Here is a 16,444-nt window from a genome sequence, read left to right on the forward strand (position 1 = left end):
TAAATTCGAGCTCGAGCCAGCGATTAAGTTTATTGACGAGCTTACTTATAAATCATATCACAATTTTATTCATAAGCTTCTTAAATGAACCGAGCTAAAGCTCCAGCTCACGAGTCTATTTGCGAGCTAACAAACAAAAAGACTTATAAGTTAATGAAACAAACTCTATCAAATTTAAATTTGATTCAATAAAATTATAAGTTCAAAACTAAATTTGAATTCAATTCGATTAATTTAATAAATATTTTCAAACGAATTTTATATTGAGCCAAGCTCCGTATAACTTATAAAATATTTTACTAATTTATAGTCCTAATCTTAATTTTAAAATATCCATTACAATTTTAGTTTTTTTTAGAGGTAACATCATTATCATCTCTTCTATTTTCACCAACAACAGATAAAAAGATCAATAAGTTGATTTTGAGGAATTAGAACTTTAAAAATAATTTAGGAGTCCAATTGATTCTTTAATTTTTAATTAAATAAATGATAACAACATTAAAAATTATATAAATAAGATGGTGGATGTCTTTTCTAATTTAACTAAAATTTCGAATTTGAACTTTAGATATACAACTGTATTAAAATTCTATTTTACCATTCGTATGGATTTTACTTTGCATGCTCTAGATTAACTCTAATTATATATACACAAGAAAAAAGGAATAAAGTGTAAATCGGCCGCCAACTTTATTACACGAGTTCAATTTAGTTCTTTTTCAAATTTATAGATTTTTTAGCTCAAATCTTTGTATACTGGCTTAAATTAATCCTATTTTGAAAAGAAAAAAAAGAGAGTGAGAGCTATTTTTTTGAAAATAAAAAATAATTAAAAAATTTTAACATAATTTAAAAACTATTTATAATTTTAGTACAATTAATGTAATTAAATAATAAATAGTTATTACCACTATTATTCTCATTGAAACTGCTCTCACTTTTACCGCTCTCGGCATCACTACTACTATAACTGTCTTTTTCACTGTTATTATTAAAAAAATAATAAGGAAATTGTATCAATATTTATTTTTTATTATATTTTATTTAAATATTAGGATATAATTTTTAATTTAAATAATTTAGTATAAAAAATTAATATTTTTTTTTTATTATATCTACTCTCTTTTTAGGAATTGTGTAACTCATTCTTTTATTTTTGTAATAATTTGAGCTAAACATATAAAAATTAAAATTAAAATATTTAAAAATTTAAAAAGAGCTAAACTGAACTCAAACAATAAAATTGGCGGCAAAATTAGACTTTATTTCCTAAAAACACATGATAAAACTTAATCAGTTCATAATCTTGGGATTAAACCTCAGTTCTTTCATTATAATACGATAGTAGTGAACATTTCTGCTTGAAAATCCACAGCACCAAACATGCTACGGTTGTTTTGTTCTCAATGCTATAGATGTCTAACGTGTCGCATGTTTATAGGTATAATAATCATTCTGAAACAGATATTTGAGTGACCATCAATGATGCACCATTATTATAACTTTTAAAATGAAAGGGAAACAATGCGGCACAAACATTAGTCTTCAATAATCTGAAGCAATGACACGTGGCAATGAGTATGCATCATTTTTAGAATTATGAACCTTAACCTCAATTATTGCGAATAATCAACTACAAAGAATATATTTTTTTCTTTTACTTGGCCGTTTTGATTAGAAGAATTTTGAAGACTTGGGCAAGAAGTTCCACCCATTTGGATATGAACCTTTCAAAGGCTTAATAAAGTCGAGGTTTAATTTTAAACTTTTAAAAGTTTTAATATTTTTTTCTCTGGAAGCTTCTTTAGTTAGAGCTGGGGTTTGCAAAAGAGGGACAGTTTATAGTAAGCTTCTTTTTGTTTCTATTTTTGGGTATATTTAGTTTGGGTCGTGCTCTTTTTGTCATAAATATATATTATTAAATATTAATATTATATGTGTGATCTTTCTATTTATTATTAATAGCATTTAACATATATAAAAATTACACAAGATAAAATTACTAAATAATAAAAATTACATAATAACGCTTTGTATATAAGCATGGTAGGATTTCGGTTGAGTCTTCGACCTATTCTTTTATATTTTAATAAGTATGGAGCTTTTTATGGAGAAAATTACTAATAACGGCTAGTACTATATATAAGTACTATTAATTATTTAATTAAAATATTAGTCATATATAATTAAAAAAATAGATTTACAATAAATTAATATAAAAGCATATATTAATTGAACTAATTTTTCAGATTTGGATCTCCCTACTTGTACATAAGTAAGAAAATAACGAAAAGGGATATTCTAATGTAGATGTAGAGCAATAAGAGCAGAGAAGGTGTGGTGCGGTTGATGTAGAGGATAGAAGCCGAAAGACTAATGGGGCCCACTTGGCATTTTCTAGCCCACTTCTTCTGCCCACACGATTCGAGCGAGAAGTTTCAGAGTCCTGACTAGCCACTCCTACTGCTACTTCATTTTAAATTTACAAGGACTGAACTGAAATGAAATAATAGTTTAATTGACAATATCATATCAAATCTTAGTATTTTAGGAATATTTTCTAATATTATTCTTGAGAATTTTTTCCTCTTAATTTTGATATTATTATTTAACATATTCACAAGTTAGTATATTTTAAGATTAACATAATTTATTTAATAAGAAAAGTTAATACAATAAATATAAAAATTATCCATACATACTATGCCACTTGTCAGAAAATTTTTAAGACTTGACTTTTATATATATTTATAATTTATAACATATATAAAAGTAAAAAAAAAAAAAAAAAGAGGAGACAAATTACTAAAACAAATCTTATTAAAATCTTACTAACCTTTTTTTTTTTTTAATTTAAGTGGGATTGATGTGGTCATTCACTACATATATATTAAGTTAAAATCTATATATACAATTCAATTGGGATACAAAAGAATTGAAAAATGAATTTAATTTAGTAAAAGAATAACATAATGTTAATTCAAAAGCATGGGAGTTCCCATTGATTAGCTCAAGAGCAAGACCAACCGATAAATTAGCGCAGAAACAAATTGTAACCATGCAACGTTCTTACTCTATTGACATGTTGTGACAGGAAAGCTTATATTTATTCTGACATGAGAATTCTCCACAAATTTCGGCAGCCCTTCTCCGAATAGTTCAACTTAAATTTCTGCAGAGTTTCACTCATGGCCACAAAATAGAGTTAGCTCTGTAACCCAGCAAACCAAGTTGGGTAACCTTCCTGTTACTACTATATTTTCTCTACTCTTAGAAATTAAACTTGCAAGCACAACAATATCATCTCTCCCACCTCCTAAATCTTCACCTCTGTTGCTACCACCTATTTTAAGATCTAAACTGAATAAGAAAAAGGGTTGGGTAGTCTTACTTTGAGAATTAGGTGGTGTCTGATGAAGAAAAAGACTCATTCTCTTCTATTTTTTACTACTCTAACTCTCATTTGTCTCTCCACTGCACAATACTTCTTTACTTGTGCCAATGCAGCCATCACAAGCTCACAGCCACCAGCACTACATATCAAACAAACCCAAAGAAAGCTTTTGCCTTACAGGGAGAACGTTGTGGCAGCGGATGATCATGTGGGGTTGGGTTCAAAGACATCTTCCTTTAAATTTGACAACCCAAGACTCAAAACTGCCTACATTGCCCTCCAATCATGGAAGCAAGCCATGATCTCCGACCCAAATAACCTGACGGCAAACTGGGTGGGATGCGATGTATGCAGCTACACTGGCATCTTCTGTTGGACCGCTCCAGACAATTCATCCATTCAGACAGTTGCTGCAATCGACTTAAATCATGGCGACATTGCTGGCCACTTAGTTGAAGAGCTAGGACTCCTGACCGATATTGCATTGTTCCATATTAACTCCAACAGATTCTGCGGAAGAGTACCCAAAAGTTTGAAAAACCTGAATCTTCTTTATGAGTTGGATCTAAGCAACAATCGCTTCGCAGGGAGGTTTCCTAACGTTGTTCTTGATTTGCCAGACCTCAAGTATCTTGATCTTCGGTTCAATGAGTTCGAAGGAAATGTCCCAAGGGAGCTATTTGATAAAGATCTTGATGCCATATTTATAAACGATAACAGGTTTTCTTTCAAATTACCTGATAATATTGGTAACTCTCCCGTTTCCGCCCTTGTTCTTGCAAACAATAATTTCCACGGATGCTTACCAGCGAGTTTCCGGAACATGTCTGGAACATTATACGAGCTGATCCTGAGAAACAATGGGCTAAGTTCATGTTTTCCTGAGGAGATAGGATTGCTTAAGAAGTTGCAAGTTTTTGATGCAAGTTATAACAAGTTGATGGGAGAACTTCCCGACACAATTGGAAAACTGAAAAACTTGGAACATTTCGATGTGTCACATAACTTTCTATCAGGTACTATTCCTGAGAGTGTATGTTTACTTCCCAAATTGCAGAATTTTAGTTTTGCTTACAACTTTATCACTGGCGAGCCGCCTGTGTGCTTGGAAGTTGAAGAATTTGATGATTTCAGGAATTGTTTGAGGGGTAGACCAACGCAAAGATCTCGGTTGCAATGTATAATGTTCCTGAAGTCTAGGCCTGTTGATTGTCAAGCTTTTAATTGTCATAAGCCTAACCCGTCTCCTCCTCTGTCATCACCTCCTCCACCACCTTTCTCTCCTCCGCCGCCACCTTCTCCTCCACTCTCACCTCCACCTCCACCTCCACCTCCACCTCCACCGCCATCGCCATCGCCACTGCCACCACCACCGCCACCTCCTTTCTATTCACCACCACCACCACCTACTTATCAGTCACCACCACCATCACCACCTCCATGTGTGAACCCTCCTCCACCTCCATCACCTCCACCATGCCTTGAACAACCACCACCAGCTCCAACATACAATCATATATTCCCACCAGTCATGGGCGTACCATATGCACCTCCACCCCCATTTTACTAATTCATTCTTTTGTTTAGACTTTAGTTTGATCCCTTGTTATTTACTCCTTGGAACAAGAAAAGCAAAGAATGTGCTAGCTAGCTACAAAATCATTCTAACCATCTTTTTTACTCATGTTTTGCATCACACAGTATGATACAAGCTTAAACTTTAGTAAGACTGGAAAAAGAAAGGAACATAGAGAAATTAATTACCTACATCTTAATATTTAGTTGTCTTTTCATTTTTCTCTTTTTTTTTTTTTTATTTAAATTTTTTGGTTATTGTTGTTAATAAGATGGAAGATGTAGCCTAGAATATAGCAGGTTGCAGGAATTGTAACCACAGAGATTAAATTCATATATCTTATATATCAGAATTTTTTTATCTTTTTATTTCCATTGATATGGTTTCAGATTCATATATCTTATATATCAGGATTTTGTTTCTTTGTCATTTAGTATAAAACTGATAATGCGATATATTCTTTATTCAAAGGGGGGAAATAAGTATAATGCCTTCTCTCCTATTTATATATCTAGCAATCTACCTGTTGAATTAATATTGTACCTAATCGTAATATATTTTTACCTCCCTTAGTGAATATTCCTATCTATATTATCAAATCATATTTATTAATTTTAAATAATAAAATCTGTATTAATTACTTAATATTAAAATATAAAATACTCATACTTATATATTACTTTTTTTATTAATTATGGTGTATACATTAGGTATAATATTTATTTATTCATCATCCTTTTAACACTAAAAACTGAGCAGAATTTTCCTTGTATTCATTCAACCGCCATCCCCTTGCTTCTTTTACTTTGTTAGGAATTCTTTAGCAAATCTTTCGCCTCATTTACTTTATGTTTTTAATCATCTTTCTCCAGATGTATTATTAATTCTTTACCCTTAAATTAGAGAAAAGAAAAAGGGTTCTTGTGTTTAATATTCTATTAATAAATAATAATTGTCCGAGTTGGTCTAAATGACAGGTGAATATGCTCTCCACTCTATTATTCAGAATTCATTATCTACGTCCAATAGAAAATGAAATAATTGAAATGTGACATTGTTAGTTATTTTTTTTATTTTTTATTTTTATTTTTTTCTGTTTTAAATAAACAGGTTGATGGAATGCAAAAGAGAGATAATTCTTGTTTAGGTGCAAATAGTTCGTTTCTTTGTTTTAATGACAAGCACTTCTTTCTTTCCCATTTTCAGATTTCTTAATGACAAGCACTTATTTCATTCACATTTTCAGAATTTTGAATTATGTAACAAACTTCCTTTTGGTCGATATACTGCAATACCATGTGAATTATTTTATCCTTTTTCTTTTAGTTTAATGGATGGCTGTGTCTATTCATATGAATAGCTTAAATAAATTGTTGTGTAATCCTAGTGAGATATGAATTGCCTTATTAATTATTGTCAATTTAAGAAACAATGGCTTGTTTGATTCAACTGATCAATATAGCTGATGACTTATAGCTGACAGTTGATAACGAGTAACTGATTACTGATAAATTAAATTTCTTATTAGCGATTACTTTTAGTATGTTAAATGGCCATTGAAAGTATAATTTACTATTAAATATATTATATTATATTTAATGATATAAATTAATAACAATAATTTATAATAATTACAAATTTATAGTTAATTTTTTTAACTCAATTATATTTATTATTAAAAATATTTATAAAAATAATTTTAAAAATAGAAATTTAAATTTAAATTCTACTAATAAAAATCTCTACCATAATTTTTAATATTGTAATTATTTAACTATCTCTATTAATTTATGAAACCTAAAATCTTTTGGACATTACTTCCTTTTTGTGTTGTCAAGATTTGATTCTCGCATGGGTCATCTTCCACTATCTTGATAACATATGCTTAGGATTCCCATTGTGCACATCCTCTCCACTCTTGCAAGTCATCTGATAAGCAAACCATGCCCTGGAGCCAAAATATCAGCCATCTGCAAGACTTTCCATATAGATGATATTAGATTCAGTTACAAACAGATTCAGTTTATTTCTGAATGTGCTCACCTATTGCCAAGTTCCCAGGAAATGTCCATCTAAATTACAAGCCATTGATCTGTCCGTGGATCCAGCATATTACATTTCCTGCTGTTGCAGAGTCAAAAAATATTCAGCTGAAGGAAACATGGCAGACACACAAATTCACAGGTACAAAGCAATTTAGTGACAAACCTTGAAATAACCAACTTTCTTATTTTTCTAGTTTCTCTCAAGGCCCCAGCTAAGGATACAACAAATCAAAGCACTGAAGATATTATAATATACCTCCGCAGGTAAAGACTCCAAGTTCCATAAGCAGGACTTGAAACTTTTCATAGCACTGGTGCAAATTCCAACTTGGTTAGGTATTCAGATTGATTGCCAGCGAGAAAAAGCTAACTTCCAAGTCTCATTCAAAAATGTCATACAGCTAGAAAGGCTCTGAGCTGACCATCTTCTGAATGGCCCAATCAAAGATATCGTGGAAAAAGAATACTATCTCCTAATTGAGGATTCATTTCTGGAGGTAAAGGCTGGAGCAACCCATTATTGGACAAGTCTTCCAAGCCTTTGATATCCTGTTGCAAGCGAGTCGCATGAAAAATTGCATGCTCAAGAACTAAAGGATTGTCAGGGGGATCCTGCAGAAGAGCAAGCAAGGCTTGCCGATAGACTTGAGCTACCAACAATGGCCTCGCAACTTGTCGATTTTTACATAAGATTGCCACCTTGACGATATGCTTACAGAGATTTCCCAGCCTTGACCAGGGACAGTCACAGAGGGAGAATTCTGTACCAGGATTCCAAATAATATATGCCAGGCTTCTGTCAGTTTGAGAGATAACTTTTGCAAGTTGGAGATTTTGCTCATCTAACATCACATCAACATCAGAAATGTGCAGAGCCTGATACCAGGCATTTTCTAAGGAAGACTTGTCCCTTACATCTGCAAAATACCCAGTTTCTACGCTGTATTGATCTAACCAATATGAGGAGTGAAATGCAGTTGTCAAAGTATGGACCAACCAGTCGATCCTTTTCCAGAAATTAGCATATTGCTCATCCAAAAGCTTGGATTTCAATCTTATGTGGTAGGATTCAATTGCAGCCAAGGGCTCTGTGCCAGCCAGAGGGAGAGACCTAATGCCATTAACCCACAACTCTGCAAGGATAAGAGGCAAGTTATGATCAATGTTCAAAATCACAACTGTTAGAACTGTAATTACATGAATGAGAATACGAGTAAAAGTATATATTTTTAAGAGTTTTAAGTGGTGAGGCTACATGTTACATGCATCCTGACTACCCAAGACAATATGATTAAAAACAAGTACATTGAGTTTAACATTCAGAACAAAATGCAAAAAAAGCTATGAATTTATGCCATAATCAAGGTATTTTTAGTTTTCTTTTTGGCTACAACCTCAATCAAGGTCTCTAAATCTCATTTTTTCAGCCACATTGTGTGACCAAATCAGATGATAACATGGATAGTTGCCATATTACCCCTGAAAAAAAAGCTACATATTTTGAAAATATAAATGAGTCAACATTTTCCACTGTACCTCCTAGCCATAATACATTCTATGTCAGAAGCATATCAAATTCTCTTTCATTTCATTTTACCCCATTTTAACATACATAATATGTACCACTGATCTAAATAGATGTCAACTGTGGGAAGTTCAGAACTATCGATAGCTATATCAGGAGATTTCATGTATGCATAATTTGTTACATTTCAGAATGTATTTGGCGAAAAACAATATTAGAAATCTAGCAGATAACATTATTTGACGTTGTCTTAACATATTAAAGTTATTAAAGACCATAACCCTTTCTGATAAAACTGATCCTAATAACAATGATTACTGCAATAACTTTTAGAATAATATTATATATAAGAGTTGGTTATTTCAAAAATTAATATGCACAGGTTAATTTGAATATACCATTTATGCTGTCTACCTAAAACAATGTGGCACAAGACTGGCGGTGGGAAAATAAGAAATTACTATCAGTGATAAAAATGGATAAGAAATTTGTTCACAGTTGGAAAGACGGTACTATCAAAGGATAGATAAATAGAAGTTCCTCCCAAAGAAAATAAATGCAATTCCTGGTGGATACCAAGCATAAAAGATGCACAAACCTATATATGGTAACCACCTCCTCTTGAAATAATCTATAAAAATACTTTGATCAACATAGACTTGCATAAACTCTTCAATTGCATCCGCAGCATTTGCTGCACTTCTTGTGGAATACAAAACCCACCCTAAGTGCTTAAACATCTCCCGTTGCACATCAATGTTGCAGCATTTCTTTAAAAGGCTTCTTATCCAAGAACGGCGAACATGCCAGGTACATAATAGTACCCGGCAATGGAAAGCCTCTCTGCAAATATGAATGATTTTGCATTTATATTTCCTTTTCAAAGTCAAAGTTAAAAACATGAGCTTAAAGTGCCCCGCTTGAAAATTTACCTTATGATAGATATGTCAAGGGAAGGATCATCAACTAGAAAGGCACTGGGCCTCCACCTTGGATCCTTGGTTCGGATTTTTTCAGCTAGAGAACTAAACCATTTGTGGATCTCTTGGCTAAGAAATGAAGATGTAATGATCCAAGCAACCGGAATTGCATTTTGAGATGAATCGAAAACAAGTAAAGTACACAGAGGATACTGTAAAAAGGGGAAATTACCATATAATTATCAAGTGCCATTTGTATGAATGCTGGCTAGATTTCATATTCTTTAATGTACTGAATTTCATTTCCACCCAACTTTAGCCACAATGGTTTCAGATGTCTCATCAACTGGATGATTCAACACACAGTTGCAAAGAAAAACATGAAATTTACAATGCATTAACAATTGAAAATAATGTGACATCATCAAACTTGGCTATAAAATATTCAAAGGAAAGAGGCTTAGGGTGAAACTTCTATGAGTCAGCGTTACCACAATATTTACCATGATAATTACTGGAGCTCTTAAATATATAAAACAGAACACTTATTCCTGAAAACCACTCTTTCTTTCAATATCCTAAAAGATAAAACATAATTTGAAAGGAAAAAGAATAAGGAAGGCTCTTCTTTTCAATTTTTGCAAAGACTGCGAGTATGGCAACCTCTCAACTTATTCCTATACGCAGTCATGATTCTCAAGATATTTTATAACCTAACTTGGGATGGATAGTGGCAATGATCACAGATTTCTAAGCTTAGAGTTACTTGTTCTGCATTAGGGGTGCGGGGCAGAGCGAGGAGAGAGAATGCATGAATTACCTTAAGTTTCTTTGAGCCAAATTTTGAATGAGAAGCTATAGAACCAGTATGCCCATAGCGGAGCATCTGCTGCAACTGCCAATCTGTCTGTATTCCCAGAATAAATGGATCTGAACCAGAATTATCTTGGAAGAAAAAGACATGCTTCTGATGGCGCTGCACCCATATTTTAAAACTGGAATCATCATTTGCATGCAATTTGTGAGAAGAATTACGAACAACCCTCTCCATGTTACGAACATCATTCCGAGTCAGAAAATCATCACGATTATGAGGACCACCATGTCCTTGCACCACCTCTGCATGATGCTGTATTATATTGTCCAATGACATTCCAACATAAAGCATTGCCATTACTTTCTGGCGCAATTCTTCTGAAATCCTTGGCGCATACATAGCTCTTGTCCCAACGGCATCCAGATCAAGTATCCCATGGCATGGCGCCCCTGTTTTATCTACATGTTTTCTTTGATTATATATGATTAGAGCCAGGAGCGGGCGGGTGTATAAGCGCTTTACAGTAAAATGGCAAAGGCAACCTCGCATCATATGCCGCCTTCCAGGCCTGCTCCCCTTCCCGGTTGCAGGTTTCACATTTGAGCCATCCCCTATACCAGACTCACTATCTCGGTAATCTTCAGGACCATATGAACACCAATATCTGTAATACTTGGATTATTCGGGTTACTAATTCCAACCTTTATAGAACTTAAGATATAAAAAAAAAAAAAAAAAAATCTCTTCCCAGGTAATATTTCAAACAGGAACAACAAAGTAAAACTGCTGAGCTTCAGAGGGAAAATAAAAATTCATTCTGCATATTTGCCTCAATGACCAAAAAGAAGACCAGTGATTCAAGTAGCTCTTGGCAAAGAGCATATTCACAAAACCAAGCATCATCTTTTCTACACAGTTTTAAACATAACTAATGAAAGAACATGAGCTCCAAGCATCACACACAAGATTGTGACTTACAATGTATATTCAAGATAGCCATCAACCCTTGGTTTGCTGATGCTACCTTCAGATCTTTTCCTCCTTGACTCAACACGAAAACTAGCAGGACATTCTGCGTTAGAAGATTCTCCTTTGACAAAATCCTCGACTCTAGAAAAAGGGACGAGAGCAATATCATCACCACCTTGGCGACCACCTTCGACCTTTACCCACTTTATATTTGCTGCAGAAAACTCTGCACAGGGAGGATCTTGCACTGGAAGGTTAAGAATGTCCTCCATTCTTGGCATCTGTAGTAATGTAAGATGAAAATATCATTTTATCTATTCAAGCAAATCCAACTCAAAGAAAGATGAATAGAATAGGCCCTCTCTCTTGCATTCACTATTAGGGTTTATAATTAAAATTATTTTCACTGCAATACTAATAGATTTTAGTTTTCTTTTTTAAACAGTAGAGAACAAAGACAAAAATTTACAAGCTTTCTGATAGTGGAGGCAAGAAAGGAAGCAGAAGTATAAGAACTGCACGTAAGCAGGTTGCATTTTAGTTAAATTTCAAGAGAACTCCCAAAAAGTGACAGGAAATATCTAAAAAAATGAACCAAGTAACAATCTTATGAGTGCAAAATTTCTCAACTACTCAGTAACTAAAACATCAAGAAACATAGAGCAAGAAATTCTAAAAATTGCTTAAATAACAACATTTTTACTTGAAATTTTACCTTAGCTTCATGGCCTTTCATAATTGCTGAATTAAAGATCAGACCCCTCTCTTTCCTGCAAAATCAATCAGATGAAGAAAGGAAAAAAAAAAAAAGCCAAAAGAACAATTAAGCAAAAGCAACAATCAGCTTAGAAAAATGAATTTATAGTCAAATAATTCAAAGGAATTCTTAATTTGGAAACCTTAGTAATTTCCTTTGAAGCTCTCTCTCTCTCTCTCTGCAAGTGAACGAACAGTGATCACATGGATGGAAGTCGAGTTACCAAAAGGCTCGCATATTTGTCTGACATTACTAAACTAGTCGTGGAACTTTTTTGTTTGTGTTTTTGGAACTTTTTATTTATTTTAATTTATTACACTGTAAAATCTAAACCCAATGAGTATTTCCATCCTGAATTTTATATATTTTTACGATTTCATCCTTGTTTTAAATTAATAATAATTTTCTATATGAATTGTGTAAATAATTGTAATTTTGTCAAACTATCTAAAGTGCCAAAATGGTGAATTTTAATTTACAATAACAAAACATATAATTTTATCTTGTTTTTGATATTTGAATCTAATATTCAGCTATCTTCAATTAGAGATTTTTTATTATTTTTTTGCTATTATTTTTCTCACTCTCTCTATTATAAAATTTTATGTTTATATTTTTTAATATTATTTTCATTTTATTATTCTTAATTACACATAAAAATAATAGATAAATAAGAGATATATATTTAGAGATTGATAAAATTATAAGAATTTGCTAAATATATATATATATATAATAAATTACTATTAATATGAAATTAGGATAAAGTTACATAATATATAAAGTACAAAATAGACAAATAGAATTATTGATTGAAAGAAAAATCATCTCAGGAAAGTGCAACCACACGGTAGGTAAACAAAAGTGTGATTATCGGGCTGTTAGCTCGGTTGGCGCAGGAGGGGCTGTTGTTGGGTCGGGTAGGGCATAAGATGATTCTGGAGCTGGGCGGGCGGCGGATAATAATTACTATTAATATAAAATCAGGATAAAATTACTTAATATATAAAGTACAAGATTGACAAATAGACTTATTAATTGAAAAAAAATCATATAAATTGAGGTAGTTATATATGAATAATAAGGTACATATATTTTTATATATCTTAATATATTCAAAGTTGGTATGATTTTTCTCTTAGAAATTATAAATATAAAATTATAAATAAAATTTAAAAATGACAAACGTCATGAATAATTTTTAAAAATATCAAATTTTGTGAAAAGAATGAAAATATGATAGAAATTAGAAAAATTTCAACACACAGATAATTTAATTCATTACGACCGATGGCATACTGTTAATTAATTATTTATTTATAGTAAATTGAACTTGAGATTTCACCCGAGTTTCTGCAGTGCTTTTTTCTAGGTAATTTGCCCAGCTGGTACCAATCCTTGGCACTATATATTAATTTGATACCAAGACTTTAATTTAAATCAATTTGATACCAAACGTACATAAAAGTATATCAATTTAGTCCAAATGTCCAAATTCCGACAACCGGTGGTGACGTGGCATGCTGAGTAGGTATATTCCGGTTGTTTTGCCCTCTCAGCGTGTGCCACGTCAATTAATGAATCTGACTCAGCAACATCCCCAAATTAAATCTCAATTCCCCTAATTCGACCCTAATTCTATTCCCCTCTCATATTCCCCGTAACTCCTGTTACCCCCACTGTTAAAGCAATCTCGTATTCAAAAATCTGTCCTTATACTTAGTTCATTGTCGATCGTTACACATTATTGACTGCATTTTATATTACACATTGTTAACCGCATCGCACAATGTCTTTTGAATGGAGGCGAAGGGAAGAAAGCGAAAGGCAACCTGTGTACTGTAAGTCATATAACTTGCATATTATATTTTAGTTTAGCTTAAGTTAAAATAATGGTAACTTGCATTTTGTTCTTATACTCTGTATGTTGCATGTTGATGGTTGTGTTTGGTTTTTGGTAACTTGCAAAGGATGATCTTATGTTCTGTATTTCTTCTGGTGTTTGGTGTTTTGAAACCCTTTTCCTTATTGATTTTCATTGTATGATATAGCTTAGTGTTTGTATTGAGTGATTGGTATAAGTATTTTATAGAATCCGTAAAATAGAGAAAATTGATTTGTTTTATCCATTTTACCATATGTAGTGCCTCATACAGAATACTCCAGTATAGAATGGCATTGTTTTTGGGTAGATGGTAAGGGTAGGCCAGAAATTAGAGATGTTCAGAGCATAGATTTTTGTTCTGCTGATATAATGTCAAGATTAGAGATAGATGCAACGGCCAGAGAATTGGGTCTGGTACCTGCATCATTTTCTATGTTTTGGAAGCATCCAAGAAAAGTGACACAGATGGTTTGAGAAATTTAGATAATGATAGTGATAGTATTGAGATGTCTTTAAGTGTTGATGAGTCAAGAGTAATTCATGTTTATGCTAGGGATAAGGTAAATATGCAACAAGATCATTTAGAACCAATTGAGAATGTTGTGCATGATGATAATATTGAATCATATGAGGAAGTGAGAATGCTAAGTAGTGATGATACTAGCTTAGAAGAGGTACAGATTGAACATGATGGTCATGGTGATGATGATAGTGAGGAGTTTGAAAGTGAGGTTGATGAGGAAGACCCTGAATTTGTTGATTCTGATTATGACTTGCATGATGAAGATGATGATGAATTATTTGAAAATTTTATTGATATGGAGTTAGAAAAGGATAGAACAAGGGTTAATGAAGAAATAATTGGCGGTGAGGGTTTAGATGAGACTGTTTATGCACCAAGTGATGAGCTTAAGTCATGCTCCTCATATGATGAAAGTGATATTGATTCGAGGAAGACAAAATGACCAATTTTTAATTAGGAGACAGATATGGCCAACCCTAATTTGAAGATAGGCATTGTTGTTTAGTACTTTTAGGCAGTTTAAAGATGTAGTGAAGAACTACTCAATAAGGAGCAGGAATCAAATTATTTTTTGTCCAAATACAAAAACAAAATGTAAAGCAAAGTGCAAAAAGGAATGTGGATTTTTTATTTGGGCTTACTTGAAGACAGATGATAAGAACACCGTGCAAATCAAGTCTGCAAAGTTTGATAAAAGTTGCATTAAAGAGCACTATAACATACATGTTAATGCTAACTACATTGCCATGAAGTATGTGGAAAGATTTATGGCTGATCCAAGTTGGGCAATTTAATTTATTATTCAAACTGTTAAGGAGGATATGGCAGTTAATGTGTCTAGGCTAAATGCTTGAAAAGCTAGGAACATTGCTCTGAAGTTCATTGATAATGATGAAAGAGATCAATTGGGTAGACTGCATGATTACAAACTTGAGTTGCTAAGGAGTAATCATGAGTCAACAATTGTGCTTCATTTGGAGGAACAAGTGTTCAAGGGTTTATATGTATGTTTTGCTGCCCTAAAGGATGGGTTCAAGTATTGCAGACCTTTAATCTCAATTGATGGTTGCTGGTTGAAAGGGATTTATGGTGGGCAGCTACTAACAGCTGTGGCAATTGATGCCAACGACTGTATATATCCAGTTACACGGGCAATTGTTCAAAAGGAGAACAAGAATAACTGGAAATGGTTCCTAGACCTACTTGCAGCTGACTTGGAACTCAACAACAGTCACCACTAGACCTTTGTGAGTGACAGACAAAAGGAACAAGCTTCTAATCCTTTTATTTTAATAATTTTTAGCATTTATGTGAACTATTATATATTTGAGTTGTTAATTGTGGTTTATTCTTTTTTATGCTTAATTAGGGTTTAATTCCTGCAATTGAAGAGATGTTTCCCAATGCAGAACATAGATTTTATGTTAAACATGTCCACAATAATTTCAAGAAAAAGTTTAATACATTAGGACTAAAAAAGTTAGTTTGGGGGGCTGCTAGGGCTAGTTATGTGCAAATGTTCCAGAAAATAATGGATAAAATTGCAGAAATTTCTAAAGGATGACATAACTACATGAATAATATACCCCCCCCCACTATTGGTCTAGGTCACATTTTAGGACAACCCCTAAATGTGACATGTTATTAAATAATCTGTGTGAATGTTTTAATAGCTTCATTCTAGAGTCAATGACTAAGGGAATTATAACAATGAATGAGATCATTAGGACAAAGTTAATGAAAAGGATTCAAAAAAAGAGAGATGCTATGAAAAGAAATGCCAGTCAATATTGTCCTAAGATTATAGCTAAGTTAGAGAAGTCTAAAGAATTCTGCTGGATGTTCAGAACTGAGTGGTCAGGGGGGATAGGTTTCAGGTGGTTGGTCCTGGGGGGCAGTTTGTGGTTAACATTAAGGAGAGAACATGTACTTATAGGAGGTTTGATTTAACTGGAATACCATGTTGCCATGCAATGTGTGCAATCTGGTATAAGCATGATAATCCTGAGAATTATCTAGATGATTATTAC

At 32.8% G+C, this 16,444-nt stretch overlaps 2 protein-coding genes across 13 annotated transcripts; one reads left to right on the forward strand and one right to left on the reverse strand.

Moving 5' to 3' along the window:
• The first annotated feature begins 3,163 nt into the window (after positions 1–3,163).
• LOC8271240 (leucine-rich repeat extensin-like protein 3) lies at positions 3,164–5,081 on the forward strand. The gene has a single exon (XM_002516554.3). It carries the CDS (start codon positions 3,417–3,419, stop codon positions 4,965–4,967), a length of 1,551 nt encoding a protein of 516 aa, XP_002516600.2. The 5' UTR covers positions 3,164–3,416; the 3' UTR covers positions 4,968–5,081.
• A 1,640-nt stretch (positions 5,082–6,721) lies between these two features.
• Positions 6,722–12,308, reverse strand: LOC8271241. Of its 12 annotated transcripts, none has more exons than XM_048372099.1 (9): positions 12,149–12,308; positions 11,965–12,019; positions 11,259–11,530; positions 10,284–10,944; positions 9,476–9,675; positions 9,142–9,386; positions 7,275–8,151; positions 7,017–7,094; positions 6,722–6,921 (listed from the first exon to the last, which is right to left on the reverse strand). In XM_048372099.1, exons 2-7 carry the CDS (start codon positions 11,983–11,985, stop codon positions 7,460–7,462), a joined length of 2,091 nt encoding a protein of 696 aa, XP_048228056.1. In that variant the 5' UTR covers positions 11,986–12,019; positions 12,149–12,308; the 3' UTR covers positions 6,722–6,921; positions 7,017–7,094; positions 7,275–7,459. The 12 variants fall into 12 exon arrangements, with proteins under 12 accessions (XP_048228056.1, XP_015573170.1, XP_015573172.1 ...); XM_015717684.3 differs by having other exon boundaries at positions 6,722–6,943; XM_015717686.3 differs by having other exon boundaries at positions 6,722–6,951.
• Positions 12,309–16,444: the final 4,136 nt, after the last annotated feature.

The sequence above is a fragment of the Ricinus communis genome, chromosome 3 (assembly GCF_019578655.1).
Source record: "Ricinus communis isolate WT05 ecotype wild-type chromosome 3, ASM1957865v1, whole genome shotgun sequence".
Taxonomy (NCBI): Eukaryota; Viridiplantae; Streptophyta; class Magnoliopsida; order Malpighiales; family Euphorbiaceae; genus Ricinus; species Ricinus communis.